Source organism: Ornithodoros turicata, chromosome 8 (assembly GCF_037126465.1).
Source record: "Ornithodoros turicata isolate Travis chromosome 8, ASM3712646v1, whole genome shotgun sequence".
NCBI lineage: Eukaryota > Metazoa > Arthropoda > Arachnida > Ixodida > Argasidae > Ornithodoros > Ornithodoros turicata.
The window spans coordinates 30,145,375-30,157,640 of record NC_088208.1 but is presented as its reverse complement, the minus strand read 5'-3'; the positions used below and the strand labels follow the sequence as shown (position 1 = coordinate 30,157,640).

The following is a 12,266-nucleotide window of genomic DNA, read 5'->3' as shown; positions in this document are numbered from 1 at the left end:
GGTAATTTGGGACGGCACCCTCTGCACATTGGGCCTGCGGATTAAGGTCTTGCGAGCAGCAGGATCGCATCTCATGCGTATGTATGTATACGATACGGAGCAAACCCAAAAGGGCTCTGCATGCGTACATGTGCCGTATCAGACACGGAAGACTGCTATTGGCCTCTATACATGCCTGCGCAAATGGGATACGCGTGTCCTGCGCTCTGTGACAAGATAATGAATACGGTGACCAGATAATGAATACAACACATGAATGCGCTGAGCGAGAATACACGGTGAGCAAGTAAAGAAATTGGACGCAGCGCGGAAGAGGAAATTTTTGTCGCTTCCGAATGTTATAATGTATATTAATGATTGCGTTATGCAGTGCATGCGAGTTAAGGTACCGGGTTGAGGAAGGTGTATAGTGTGAGATGTAGAGAAGGATATATGTTTGCGAAATAGAGGCATTCTTACATCGCAAAGCATAACAGGGAGCACTCTAGGGGGGGGGGGGGGGAAGGAGTAATTTTAGCCCTTTTGGGGACTATATATATGTTACGCGAAGTAAAGGGGTTGTTTGAGGTTCAGATGAGCAACACATTTCAGAGCCTGAAAACTAAAATGGGACGTAGTTGCAGTCTATGTGAGTAGAAGCTCTAATTCCTGTCCCAGTGTTCTGGTTTTCTTTTTTTTTTTCTTTTTTTAGAGTGTAAGCACAGAAGTGTGGAGTTGATTTGCGTTTATGGTATTTCTGGTTGGGAAAAATGAGACGTGATGCAAGACTGCTCGTTTCTCTGCTGTAGTCCTTGCGATGGTCTGGTGCATCTGCTGTTCTCCCTGTGTCTGCAGGAAATGCGATGGTAATAATAATAAAAAGAAGCAAATGAGTGTTTACTGAAATGTCCAAAATGAAATGTCCCGTAGGCGCTCATTAATATAATTAATAGCAAAAACGCTAAAATGAAAGAGAAAAGCCCGGAACCGCACTGCAGCAGGACACGCACACACTCACGCACGCACGCACGCGCGCGCCCGCGTGTATGTGCGCACACGCGCGCATACACACACACTAGTGGACAGGAATAGGATAGTGGTGCCCCCTGGTAGGGGGTATGTCTCTTTGTAGCGAGGGCCAAGCACGGGAAAAGACCTCGGCGGACAGGCTAGCCAAGTTATGCTTTCGCAGCAGGGTTGCCAGATGGATGATAATTAAAGCTACACGTAGCCAAAATGTAGCCAACTAAGTAAGGCTCTTTGTATTAAAAAAAAAATGTAGGCAACACTTCGTAACGTGTGTTGTCTGATATGAACATGATGGAACGTCAATGTTCTGAGGTTGGAACATACAAAAGAGTTTCAACTGTTCTTGTCTCATATCCCCTTTATGACAGTTTGTCTCTGCTCAGGTGAGAGGGTAAAATCTGAAGAAACCACGTGATGAATAGTGTCTGTCCACTCCCAAGGCAGCAATAAGGGGGTATTCGTAGACGGGACCAATGAGGTCGCTCCACGGGCAATAGGGGGGAGAGTGAAACTGGGGACGACTGGCTCTTTGCAAACAGTCTACGTCACAGCTTGTACGTGACAAGACGTTCGCCAGATGTCGCCACCCCTCGTTGGCAAAACAAAGCCGCGTGCGCTCGCAGCGGCCGATCCTACATGCGTGTTTGGATGGTTATCGATGCCGTTGCACGAAGGAGATACGAAGGAAAAGTTCATGTGCGAGTTAGATACTACGCTGACCTCAGCTCACCAAAACTCGAAAACCACGACGTTATACACGACGGCAACACCAACATGCGCTTGTTTTGCCATCGAACCACCTTTTCCCAATCACGTGATATATTGGTGTGACGTGGGGCGGCGGATGGTCTATTGACCTAGCGTATATATTTTTTTTTTATTTGTCGAATGATACGCGAGTACAAAAGTAATCAGTATCGAATACCGATCAAGCGCCTCTGTCAGTACTCGATACAAGCAAGTAGTTAGGTAATTCGCGAGACGATCTAATTATTGTCGTCGAAAGTAGTAGTAGTTGTTCCTGGCAGGAAATACGTGTGTAAGGTGCAAAAAACAAGCTCAATCTTCCTGTCCACTCCTATGCTCCCGCACTTTCAGTACATTGTGCTGATTGAGGTGGCTAAAGTTGCATGCTCTCATTATTAGCAGATAAGATGTTTTGTAACTGACTATAGAGGGACTGAGAGTATGCAGGTTCACGTTTTGTTTCTGTTCCTAACCGACTTAGTCCGTGTCTTTTATGCTCCATGTTAGCAAATTATGGATGTTTTGTAAGACGTATTAGATCATGAGGTAAGATTGCATGCAATCTAATCTCAGTTCTGCGGGTATTTTGTACCTTTACGCTCGAGTTTTATGAAAACAATCGATTCGAAAATAAAATCGAAAGTTCCATTATCAGACCGCTATCTCCTTCGAGTTCCACAGCTGTCGTTACTACACTGGTTGAAAGAAAGAAAAAGGAAATGGGGTTGTAATTACAGCTTCTAGTGTATTAGATTGGCAATTACTCCTTATTTTCGTCCCCTGACCCTGAAATTCACTTTCCAGCACTACAAATAGTCCTTAAACTCCGCATAAACTTAAGTGCTTTTACTCCCAAAAGGGAGTGATGGTTGTGGGAATGGATCTATGTAGTCCCTAAAAAAAGACGAAAATTAATTACTCTTTTTTTTTTCTTAGAGTGCATTGTGAACATATCAGTTTGACTTTTACTAGCAGATGATCGTATGATAAGCTTAATGTACACTTCCATTCCGTCTATACTAACTAGTGTTGCATTAAATACATTCCGCACGATCCCATTGAATAAACAACAACAACAACAACTTTATTTTGGGGGGAGTGTCATCGCCAGGGGCGATGCTCTATACCCCATCGCTGGTGGTGATGTGGGGAATGAAATAATGAGCCCCTTCACAATAAGGGTCGAAGTCCTATATTGGGTCCAAAAAGGGCAAAAGAGCTTTGATGGCAGAGCGTTTGTAGGCTGGATATTTGGCCAGGGGCCAAGCAATTTTGATAGGGGGAAGGGGCGAGAGTCCAGCTGACTAAGAGACCCGGAGAGCGCGGTTCGGGAAGGTTGGTAGTGTGGGCAATGAAAAAGAATGTGCTCTAGATCCTCTAGAGCACCGCAGTGACAGCATCTGGGAGAGTCGACTCATCTCAAGCGGTAACGCCACTGAACTGTAAAAGCCGCCACATCGACTCCCATTGAGCGTTCGATCTAACGGCAAAAACTACCGCACTTCGGAACCAGGCGTGGGCCGGTTGCCATAGCAATCCTTACACGTCTGTGACATTTCGCATTCGTCTGCTTGCTATTCAATCGTTTTGTGGCCTCTTCATGCGCACCGAAGTTCTTTCACGCCGTTCACTAAGTGAATACATTATGATACCCCGCGAATTCTACATGGAAATCGCTATAGACCTCTGCATTTCTATACAGCGGGCATTCGCTTTAGCGTCTATAGAAAACCCGTTTGTGGAATCAGTGTTCGTATGCTTTACACTGGTTCCCGTTGCCTCTCGCTATGCTCCCTATTGTGTGCCGATCCCGTGTGCAACCATCCATTTGTGTGTGCAGCGTGTGCAGCAATTCCAACCGACCAGCCATCTGAGTGCAGGCTTACAGGGTTTCGCTTGACATATTCGCGCAACAGCGAACACCAAAGAGACGCGTCAAAAATAGATGTTTGTCTTCTTTCGACATCAGACATATTGTTGCACAGCAAAGTGGGAGTTTAAGTGGATTGGATTGGATCGGATTGGATCGAAAAGAAAGGTGGCGGTGAAAGGGCTCGCCGTTGTCGGCTTCACAGAGGTGGGCAACGTCACGACTCACGCCCTTGGGAATGTGCGTCCTGGGCCGACTTCTAGGGGCACTGTGCCGGGGTCGTAAAGAAAAATAGACATGGAGATTGTGGTTCCTCGAATAACGGCGCTTTGCTTTCCCCGGGACATTTACAGTTCACTGCTTTTGCTGTGCAAAGACTTAACGGCTTAAGACTTAAGCGTTTTCTGTTTTAATCGAAAAACACATACGCCGGATAAATTTTTCCCCTATTCGGTTTTAATCGAAAAACGCCGAATACAGAGGGGCATTCCAGGAACGATGACAGAGATAAATTGCTGCACATATATCCCAGCAAGTTAATTGTTGATGCAGATCAGAAAACCATACCGAAATAACGATGCTTGTGAAAAATGTTCGTTTACTTTTTTTTTCGCCGTAACACGGCACCGCATCGAACAACCCCATGGTGAGTGAGCGTCGTGCGGTAGCGCGCTAGGATTTCTATTCGCCGATAACTGTCGGGTAAACCATGTACACGCAAGGAAAAACACCGAAAAATTTCGATTTCGTGAAAATCAATAAACACCGACAACAAACATACGCAAGAATCTGCTCAAAAATAAAAAGGCCGAAAATGTGGAACCGTACTTATCGGTTATCGGTATGTCGTTTATTCTTAATTATTATGACTGTTTTTTCGCGGAAGTTGCGTACGATGAACACACGCGAGGATCTGTTGTTCGGTCCAGACTCGTGTCATGCATTAGCATCATTACCCTGTCTAAACGAGACACACGGAAGAAATGGACGGCACAACGTGTAATTAACTTAACGGTCGGAGTGGCCGTCGTAGCACTGTACCTCCTAGAGCAGGTTACGTCAGATAAATGTGCTCATTAGTTGTCATTACATCGGCAACTATCAGTCACCATGCACACGCGATTTCTCAATCAAAAAAAGGTCGGCCTTCGACGACACCGCGTGTTCAAGATTACGGGCAATTGGCAACTGAGAAATCGTTCCAACATCGGATGCAGTATGCGCATAGTACGCTGTGTGTGACTCGAGTTCATTAAGCTTTATGATTCATATCTCGGTCGCTTCCTTTTCCGCAGCTTGTTTTCAGTCTGGAAAGGAAGGGGGGCGTTTGCATGCGACGACTTGGATCTGCCCTACATTGGTAACCGATTCTTCATCCCTTGGGAGTGTCGGTCGATGATACATCTGGATGACACAATACATCTAATACAGTCACAGCGTGTCACAGTTTTGTCTCCGTTGCGCCATACGTCCATTTTGTCTCCATTGGTAACTTTGGTTTAGCGTGTCTCCATTTTTTACTTGGGTTAATTCGCCCGATGTTGATAACGGATTCTTCATCCTTGGGTCAGTGATACATGGGGATGACACTATAGTGCATCTGATACAATCACAGCGTGTCTCAATATTGTCTCCATTGGTCATTTTGATCCAGCGTGTCTCCACTTTTTACTTGGGTTCGCCCTACATTGGTAACTTTTTCTTCATCCCTGGGGGTGTCGGTGATACATCTGGATGACACAATACATCTAACACAATTATAGTGTGTCTCCATTGCGCCATACGTCCATTTTGTCACCACTGGTCATTTTGGTCCAGCGTGTCTCCATTTTTTACTTGGGTTCGCCCGAAATTGATAACGAATTCTTCATCCCTGGGAGTGGCAGTGATACATCGGGATGACACTATAGTGCATCTAATACAATCACAGCGAGTCTCCATTTTGTCACCACTGGTCATTTTGGTCCAGTGTGTCTCCATTTTTTACTTGGGTTTGCCCTACATTGGTAACGGATTCTTAATCTCTGGGAGTGTCGGTGATACATCGAGATGACACTATAGTGCATCGAATACAATCACAGCATGTCTCCATTTCTACGGCATGTCACTGTCACTGTCATATCCGGGCGCCACGGAGACTACCGGACGGATGCTACGAAGTGCCTGAAACGGGCTTGACGTATGCTCGTGTTTGTCGCCTGCAAAGCCTAGAATAGGAGTCTGTAACGTCAACTTGGATGTAAACAGCTCCTTTCGCAGGAAATATTGCTGCACTCGAAAGTGCGTCGCTTCCTATGAAGTTTCAAAAATATGAGCACTGTTTGCTTGAGTTGCTCTCCGACGAAGCAGCGAGGCTGCTGTCATCTTTATTGCGTGCTTATTACATGTAGTATTGAAATATGGTCCTTGTTCGTAGTCGTATAGCACGGGAACCTTTTTTTGTTGCTGTTGTCGTTGTTGTTGTACTGTGAGAAAGAGAATGAGACATGTGGGGAATAATCTAACTGGTTAACAACAACAACTTTATTGTGAGATGATGAATGGGGAGTTTCATCGCCAGGGGGCGATACTCTGCCCCATTGCTGGTGGTGATGCGGGGAATGAAATAATGAACCCCTTCACAATAAGGATCGAAGTCCCACGGTATCCAGAAAGGTGAAGAGAGCTTTGAGGGTAGAGCTTTGGTGGGCTGGATGCGGCCAGGGACCATGCAATTTTGTGTGAGAGAGGGGGCGAGAGTCCATCTCGTTAAGGGATCCGGAGAGTACGGTTCGCTGGTTAGATGGCGAACTTGCATACAGAGTGTGTAAAACCGAGCCCTCCTATAGAGACGCGCTGCAGTCGTCGCCGAAATGCAATTTGGTACCCTTGCGGAGTTGACGATATGTAGAGTTTTCAGTTCAGCGCTTATTGGGAGTTTCAAAGTATAGTTGCATCGCTAGTATAATACGTTCGAACCAGTCTCTTAAGTTGACCTCTGGTTTATATTTACCCTTACTGAGTCATTTATTTATTTATTTATTTTTCTAAAAACTCTAAACTCTGCCAAAATATTGCTTTCTCCATACTCATGTGTACAGCGTGTCTCTTATCACAGACGTAGTTTCAGATGTGTTGTTCATTATTGATAAACATGTTCCCACTGCCGTTAGAGGAGTGGGTTTACAGTGCAACTCGTGAGAATAGAAATATATGGATAATAACGCGTAATAACACGAATGCGCAATTAGATTGAAACTATTAAAAATACAAAAACTGTAGCTTTCTAAAAACATATCCTTCTTTCTTCTCTGTTCAGTGAAGAAGACTTCGCGCCACAGTGCTCATGGCACAGTTATTTTAATAGAATTCGTAGCTCCCCCCCCCCTTCTTTTTTCTTTTTTATTGTTTTTCAATCTCGTGAAAACACGCACTGTTTCATAGCCACGTGGTGTCCACTGGGAAGCCAAAACGACTAACAAAACGACAACTTTATTGTGAGAAGATGAATGTGGAGTTTCATCGCCAGGGGCGATACTCTATACGCCATTTGCTGGTGATGATGTGGGGAACGACTATATAGCTCTGCACTACAGGCGAAAAGAAGCATATAAACATGCGCTCACTCTCACGGAGTACTCTTTATTGATTTATTTCCACGTCTTCGAAATCTAAAGCCTCCATAAGTATATATTACGTGATATATCGGAGTCTCACGAGAAATACAGTCTGGCGTCGTTCTCAATTGATGGTTGTTCAGTTTTGACGAGGTATTGTGCTAAGCCATGACGGGTAATCAAAGTGGAGAGCCAAGTGACGGCTGAATGTAACGTTGTGTTCGACGAGCGCTGTGACATATACCGAAGCGCCTAGTTGGCGTGTGCCCTGTTCATCATTTTTTTCTTGTTTTCTTTTTTTTTTTTTTTTTGCGTTCGACAGAAACGTGTACCAGCAGAATATGCAGGGTAGCCTGGAAGGACGATTGAAGGTTTTGCTGAAAAGCTGTCTATCGAAAACCGCATTTTGAAATAGTACAGCGGCAACTTGATGCTAGATTTTCCCATTCATTCCTGTGTGACATCGTAACAGGTTCTTGTTAACTTTCTCCTGACCGCGGCCCAATGGAATTGCTTGCATCAGTATTTGCGCGTAATACTTGTACAGCACTCTTACAGGTGTACAGCTTTAAAATTGAATTAGCCGGAGAGAAGTTGAGAAAGTGACGAAAACTATTTATTTTGGAAGTGAACTGGCACTTATACGAGAAGGGGAAGCTCGAAAAAATCGAAACCTTGATAATATAGAGGACGAACGTTTGCTGCTGAAGCTGTGTCTCCAGGTGGACACATTAGTGATGGGTGGTCGCGATATAGCATACGATGGCGATACGATGCAATAAAACCCTCTATTATTGCCAACGACATGTCGCACTTTTCGTTTCTCTCTCTCTTCCTACCTCTCTCTCTCTCTCTCTCTCTGTTTTGGCAGAGGGCAACGAAACTGCCACCCTAAGCATGCTGGTATAGCTGGCGCAACATATTCTAGAGCTGAGACAACTTCTCCGCATTTTCCTTCTTCCTCTTTTTTCAAATCACTTAGAAATTGGCCTTCAAAAAACCCGAGATAACCTTAGTACATCCTTTATGCGCTAATGTCACTCCAAATTGGCCCCGGTTTACATATTTCGCATGCTGTTAACAAGCGCCCTCGTTCCACGTGCAACAGCTCGATGCTCTTACCAAGAAGGATTCGAACCTGAAAGGATGCGACGATTCAAACCCACGCACAGCTGCACGGATCGTAAATAAACGACGTATCCCGCTGGCCCGCGTAATAAACGTGCCTCTCAAAACGCGCGCCGTGACCCCAACGGCGTATGACATCAGGCGTGACGTCGACACGTCCCCTCATGCCCGCGCGTTCTTCTCGGAGGCGTGGAGGCGTGGAGCGCGCGCGGCTGTTCAGTTGGAAATGGGTTCTGGCGGCGTGAGGTTGTCGAACAACGACTGAGTGCGCGGCTTCTGTTGACGGGCGTGACATTGCGATGGCGAGTTGCCTCAAAGTGTGCTTGGACAACTGCAGTGGTTGCCTGTACGGATATCTGAGCCAGCTGTATTTTCCGCGCAAGGACAATCCCGTTGCCGTAGTCCCTGACTTCAAGAAACCTGCCACGAGCGATGGGAACGACTGGAGCGAGAATAACGGCAAGTGTTATTCGTAAATTGTGAGCAACATATAGCAGCGTTGTACATATTAGGAGCTGGAAAGTCGAAAAAGAAAATGTATATTCGGTCTCGTATATAAACGTCCATGCCGTACGCTGAGGTGATAGGTTTATGGAGGACAGGACGTATTCGAGCTGACAGCTGTTACAGTAATAGAGGAGTTTTCGCAGGTCGGAAGCACTCTACGGAAACGATAGTGTAAAGGTAGCTTTTAATAATCGAAGATCAGCAACGTGAAGTCATCCACTTCGAAGGAGTAACAGCGATTGGCTTAATTATACGTTTTCGAAACCGTTATAATGAACCCTTCCCGCTGAACTAAAACCTGCTAAGGACGATGCTGTCTACGAGGCGTTCTTCGCTCACGATGGGCCATGGGTTCCTCAGGACGGCTTCTATCCTGAAGACCAAATAGCAATCGCGCACTTTAGTGCACTTGAAACGGAAGTGTGTTACGTTGTGACGGCGTGTAGCAGGTGACATATCAATTTTTTTTCTCTCCCTTATAGTTTCATGTAGTTATTTGCTTATCGTTCAGGAGCAGATGATTTTGTCTCTTTAAAGATACTGCATTTATAAGCGCGCCGGCCCCGTGAAAGGGAAAAAAAAAAGGTATCGTTCGTGACTGAAACAGACGGCGTTTCACTACGTCTTGACTCGGGGCCCGAAAAGCAACGACTTCTGTCGTCAGCCATAAATCCTGAGCAGGAACAGCTCGCACGTCGCTCTTCAATTTGGAAAAGGAAGCTGCGCATAATGGATGAAAGAAATAGTGTTTCATGCAAGTATTAAGCGAGTGGCCCATTTGGTATTCACCGCCTCTAAGTGCGATTAGGGCGAAAGCTCGTCATTATTAACGAGCCCCTTTTCGGTTGATTGAATGTGTGGTTGGGGGAAAGCCGTCTAATGCAAACATCGCCGCGTATAAAAGCTTCGAGTGTTTCCTGACTCTGTAGCCACATAATCTCGTCTCAAATGTGCTGGCAGTGTTATTTGCGAGACGTTGTCGATTATGTCGATTGCTGCTTCATCCGAAAAAGATTCCTATATGACAGTGTATCCGTGTATTCGCACGACCGACATCCACACGGAATATTCTAGTGGAAAAGTATAAGCAAAAACTGTTCACGGGGCGGAAGTATACTCGCTGAGCCTCAAGTTGCGCGTTCATATGTTGCACTCTCAGAAAAAAAGGTGTATAGCAGTTACACCTTTTAGGAGGTAATAGTTGTCGCATATGTTGGGCCGAAAAGGTTGCAAAGTTCTACCTGCTATACCTACGAATGATATAGGGTTACCGCATCTTATTCGGTGAGCAAGGAGGCCGTACGCCTTTTTGTAGCAATTTGGATATATGATAATTGCTTTTACCACCCTTTTACATCCTTTATCAGACGCTATGTTGACCTAAGTTGTAACTATATAGGTGTTGCCACCTTTTCACACCCTTTTTTTCTTAGAGTGTGAGAATATTTGTAGTGGCGCTCTGCGTATACTTACCTATAGCAGACGACACCATCTGCTCTGTCGTCTGCTGCGGGATATATTGTGGCTCAGCCGCACAGGATGTTAGCCCTGTGGTTAGCAATGCACTAAGAGGCATGGACATGTACGTGCCAGCAGACATATACGTATGACGCTTTGCGCTTCTTCCGCTGGAGTATTCTGGGGAATGTCGCTCCTGTGTTCGCGAGCAATATACTGTTTGTAGGGAAATTCGATATCTACGTCCACATTGCTACGTGCAGCTGGCGCTTATAGAGTTATCGTGGATATGGAAAGTTCACGAACGTCACTTTATTCCAGATGAAAGGGCGTAATAAAAGAGAGAGAGAGATGTGATGCAGGAAGCAAACGTTTGAAATCCGCTGCCCCTAATGGCCTCGTGCCAGAAAATACCTGGGCGACCACCGTACACAAAGAGCTCTAAATTAAACGCAAGGGCCCGTGAAATTAAAAATGCAATTACACCGCTGCGTCCCTTGCGTGTCTGCTGTTCCGGCGCCTGACTACCACACTGATTATCGTACAGCGTGTGTGTGTTTGGAAAACGCGTAGCCCTAAACGTCCTAAACACTGAAAAACTAACGAAGGGGAGAAAAAAAGTGAATAAACACGTCATTTATTCGTGGTGACATCATCTATATAACATCATTTACTGAAGAACACGACTGTTTCGCAGTCGACGATAATGAATCAGTCGGTCGCATTCGAATATCGTCAGTTCAACGGGGCGACGCATTCAAACCCCTATATATTCAATGTCAATAACGCTTAGCACGCGTCACGCGTAATTACCGATCCTTGTGTAGATAGGGGTATGCCATACACTTTGAGAACGAAAACACGTCCGCAATGGCGCTCAAGGCAGCACACGATTTCATTTGTGCTTGACTCTTGGTGGCTATTTCGACGGTGCATTTCCCAGCATCTCCTACACTCCCCCAAAGATTCTGCAAAATCTTCAGATATGACTACATATAGTATGAATTAGCCAAGCGACATCGGTGTCACTTCCCCCCAAGGGACAGTTGTACCCTGGCCCCTAACTGAAAGTGACGAGAAAATCATCTTATTGCGCTTACTTGTCTTGTGTATAGCCTTGTGAGAGTTTCGTATATAATTCAGTGTCTAGCGAAAAACAACAACAAAAAGAAAACTCGCGTAAAATTCAAGTAACTATAGACAGGGTTAGTCTAGCAAACGTTACACGTTTCAATCGTATAGTACAAATAGAATACGGAGTTTAGCCAACCCCGAACTTTGAAGACTGATAGCCATTTGTCTGAAGTTTTATTGGATTTTTTTGTAAGCGCTATGGTCATGTAGAAACAAAAATTAAAAATCAACCAAAATCTCGCCCCATGCATTTTCAACGGCCTATCTCACGCAAACGCCGCCATTTTTTCTTGTGTTTGCTTTGTTTGCTTCGCATTTATATCACCTCGCACAAGGCGGCCCTGCATGCCTACATCGATGCGGCATATGCCTATTCTGACGTTATGCACAAGCCCCGTTTTTCTGTATGTTGGCGCCACCTGTGTGTGGTGAAATGAAATTCAAGCATACACGGAAGAAAATGGGGGCTTTTGAGTGAGATAGCGTGAGGTTTTGCTCGATTTTGAATTTTTCTTCTACAGGATCATAACACTCACAAAAAAATTCAAACAAAACTTCGGACAAATGGCTACCAGTCTGCGAAACTTGGCATTGGCTAAACCCAGTCTTCTATTTTTACGATGCTGTCGAAATGTGTAACGTTTGCTAGACTAACCCTGTACTATATTGATCGTTCGACAATAACTCGTTCTCTCTCTCTCTCTCCCTCTCCCCCCCCCCCCCCCCAATATTGTCGTGGCGTATATACTTCCTTCGCGATGGCACACCAGTGGTTTTCATGTTCCGTTATTCCGAATTGGAAATATCCTTACTACATG

General features: G+C 45.2%; 1 protein-coding gene across 6 annotated transcripts in view; it reads left to right on the top strand.

Annotated features, from left to right (window-relative positions):
- LOC135366914 (rap guanine nucleotide exchange factor 4-like) overlaps positions 1-12,266 on the top strand; it is a 334,286-nt gene that overhangs the window by 277,219 nt on the left and 44,801 nt on the right. Inside the window, exon 1 of one of the 6 annotated variants that reach the window (XM_064599904.1) lies at positions 8,560-8,808. The exons of the other annotated variants lie outside the window; for them this stretch is intronic. Coding sequence (XP_064455974.1) covers positions 8,649-8,808 — 160 coding nt within the window. The 5' untranslated portion in view covers positions 8,560-8,648. Of the gene's footprint in view, positions 1-8,559; positions 8,809-12,266 lie in introns of those variants that run through there. 6 annotated transcript variants of the gene reach the window in all.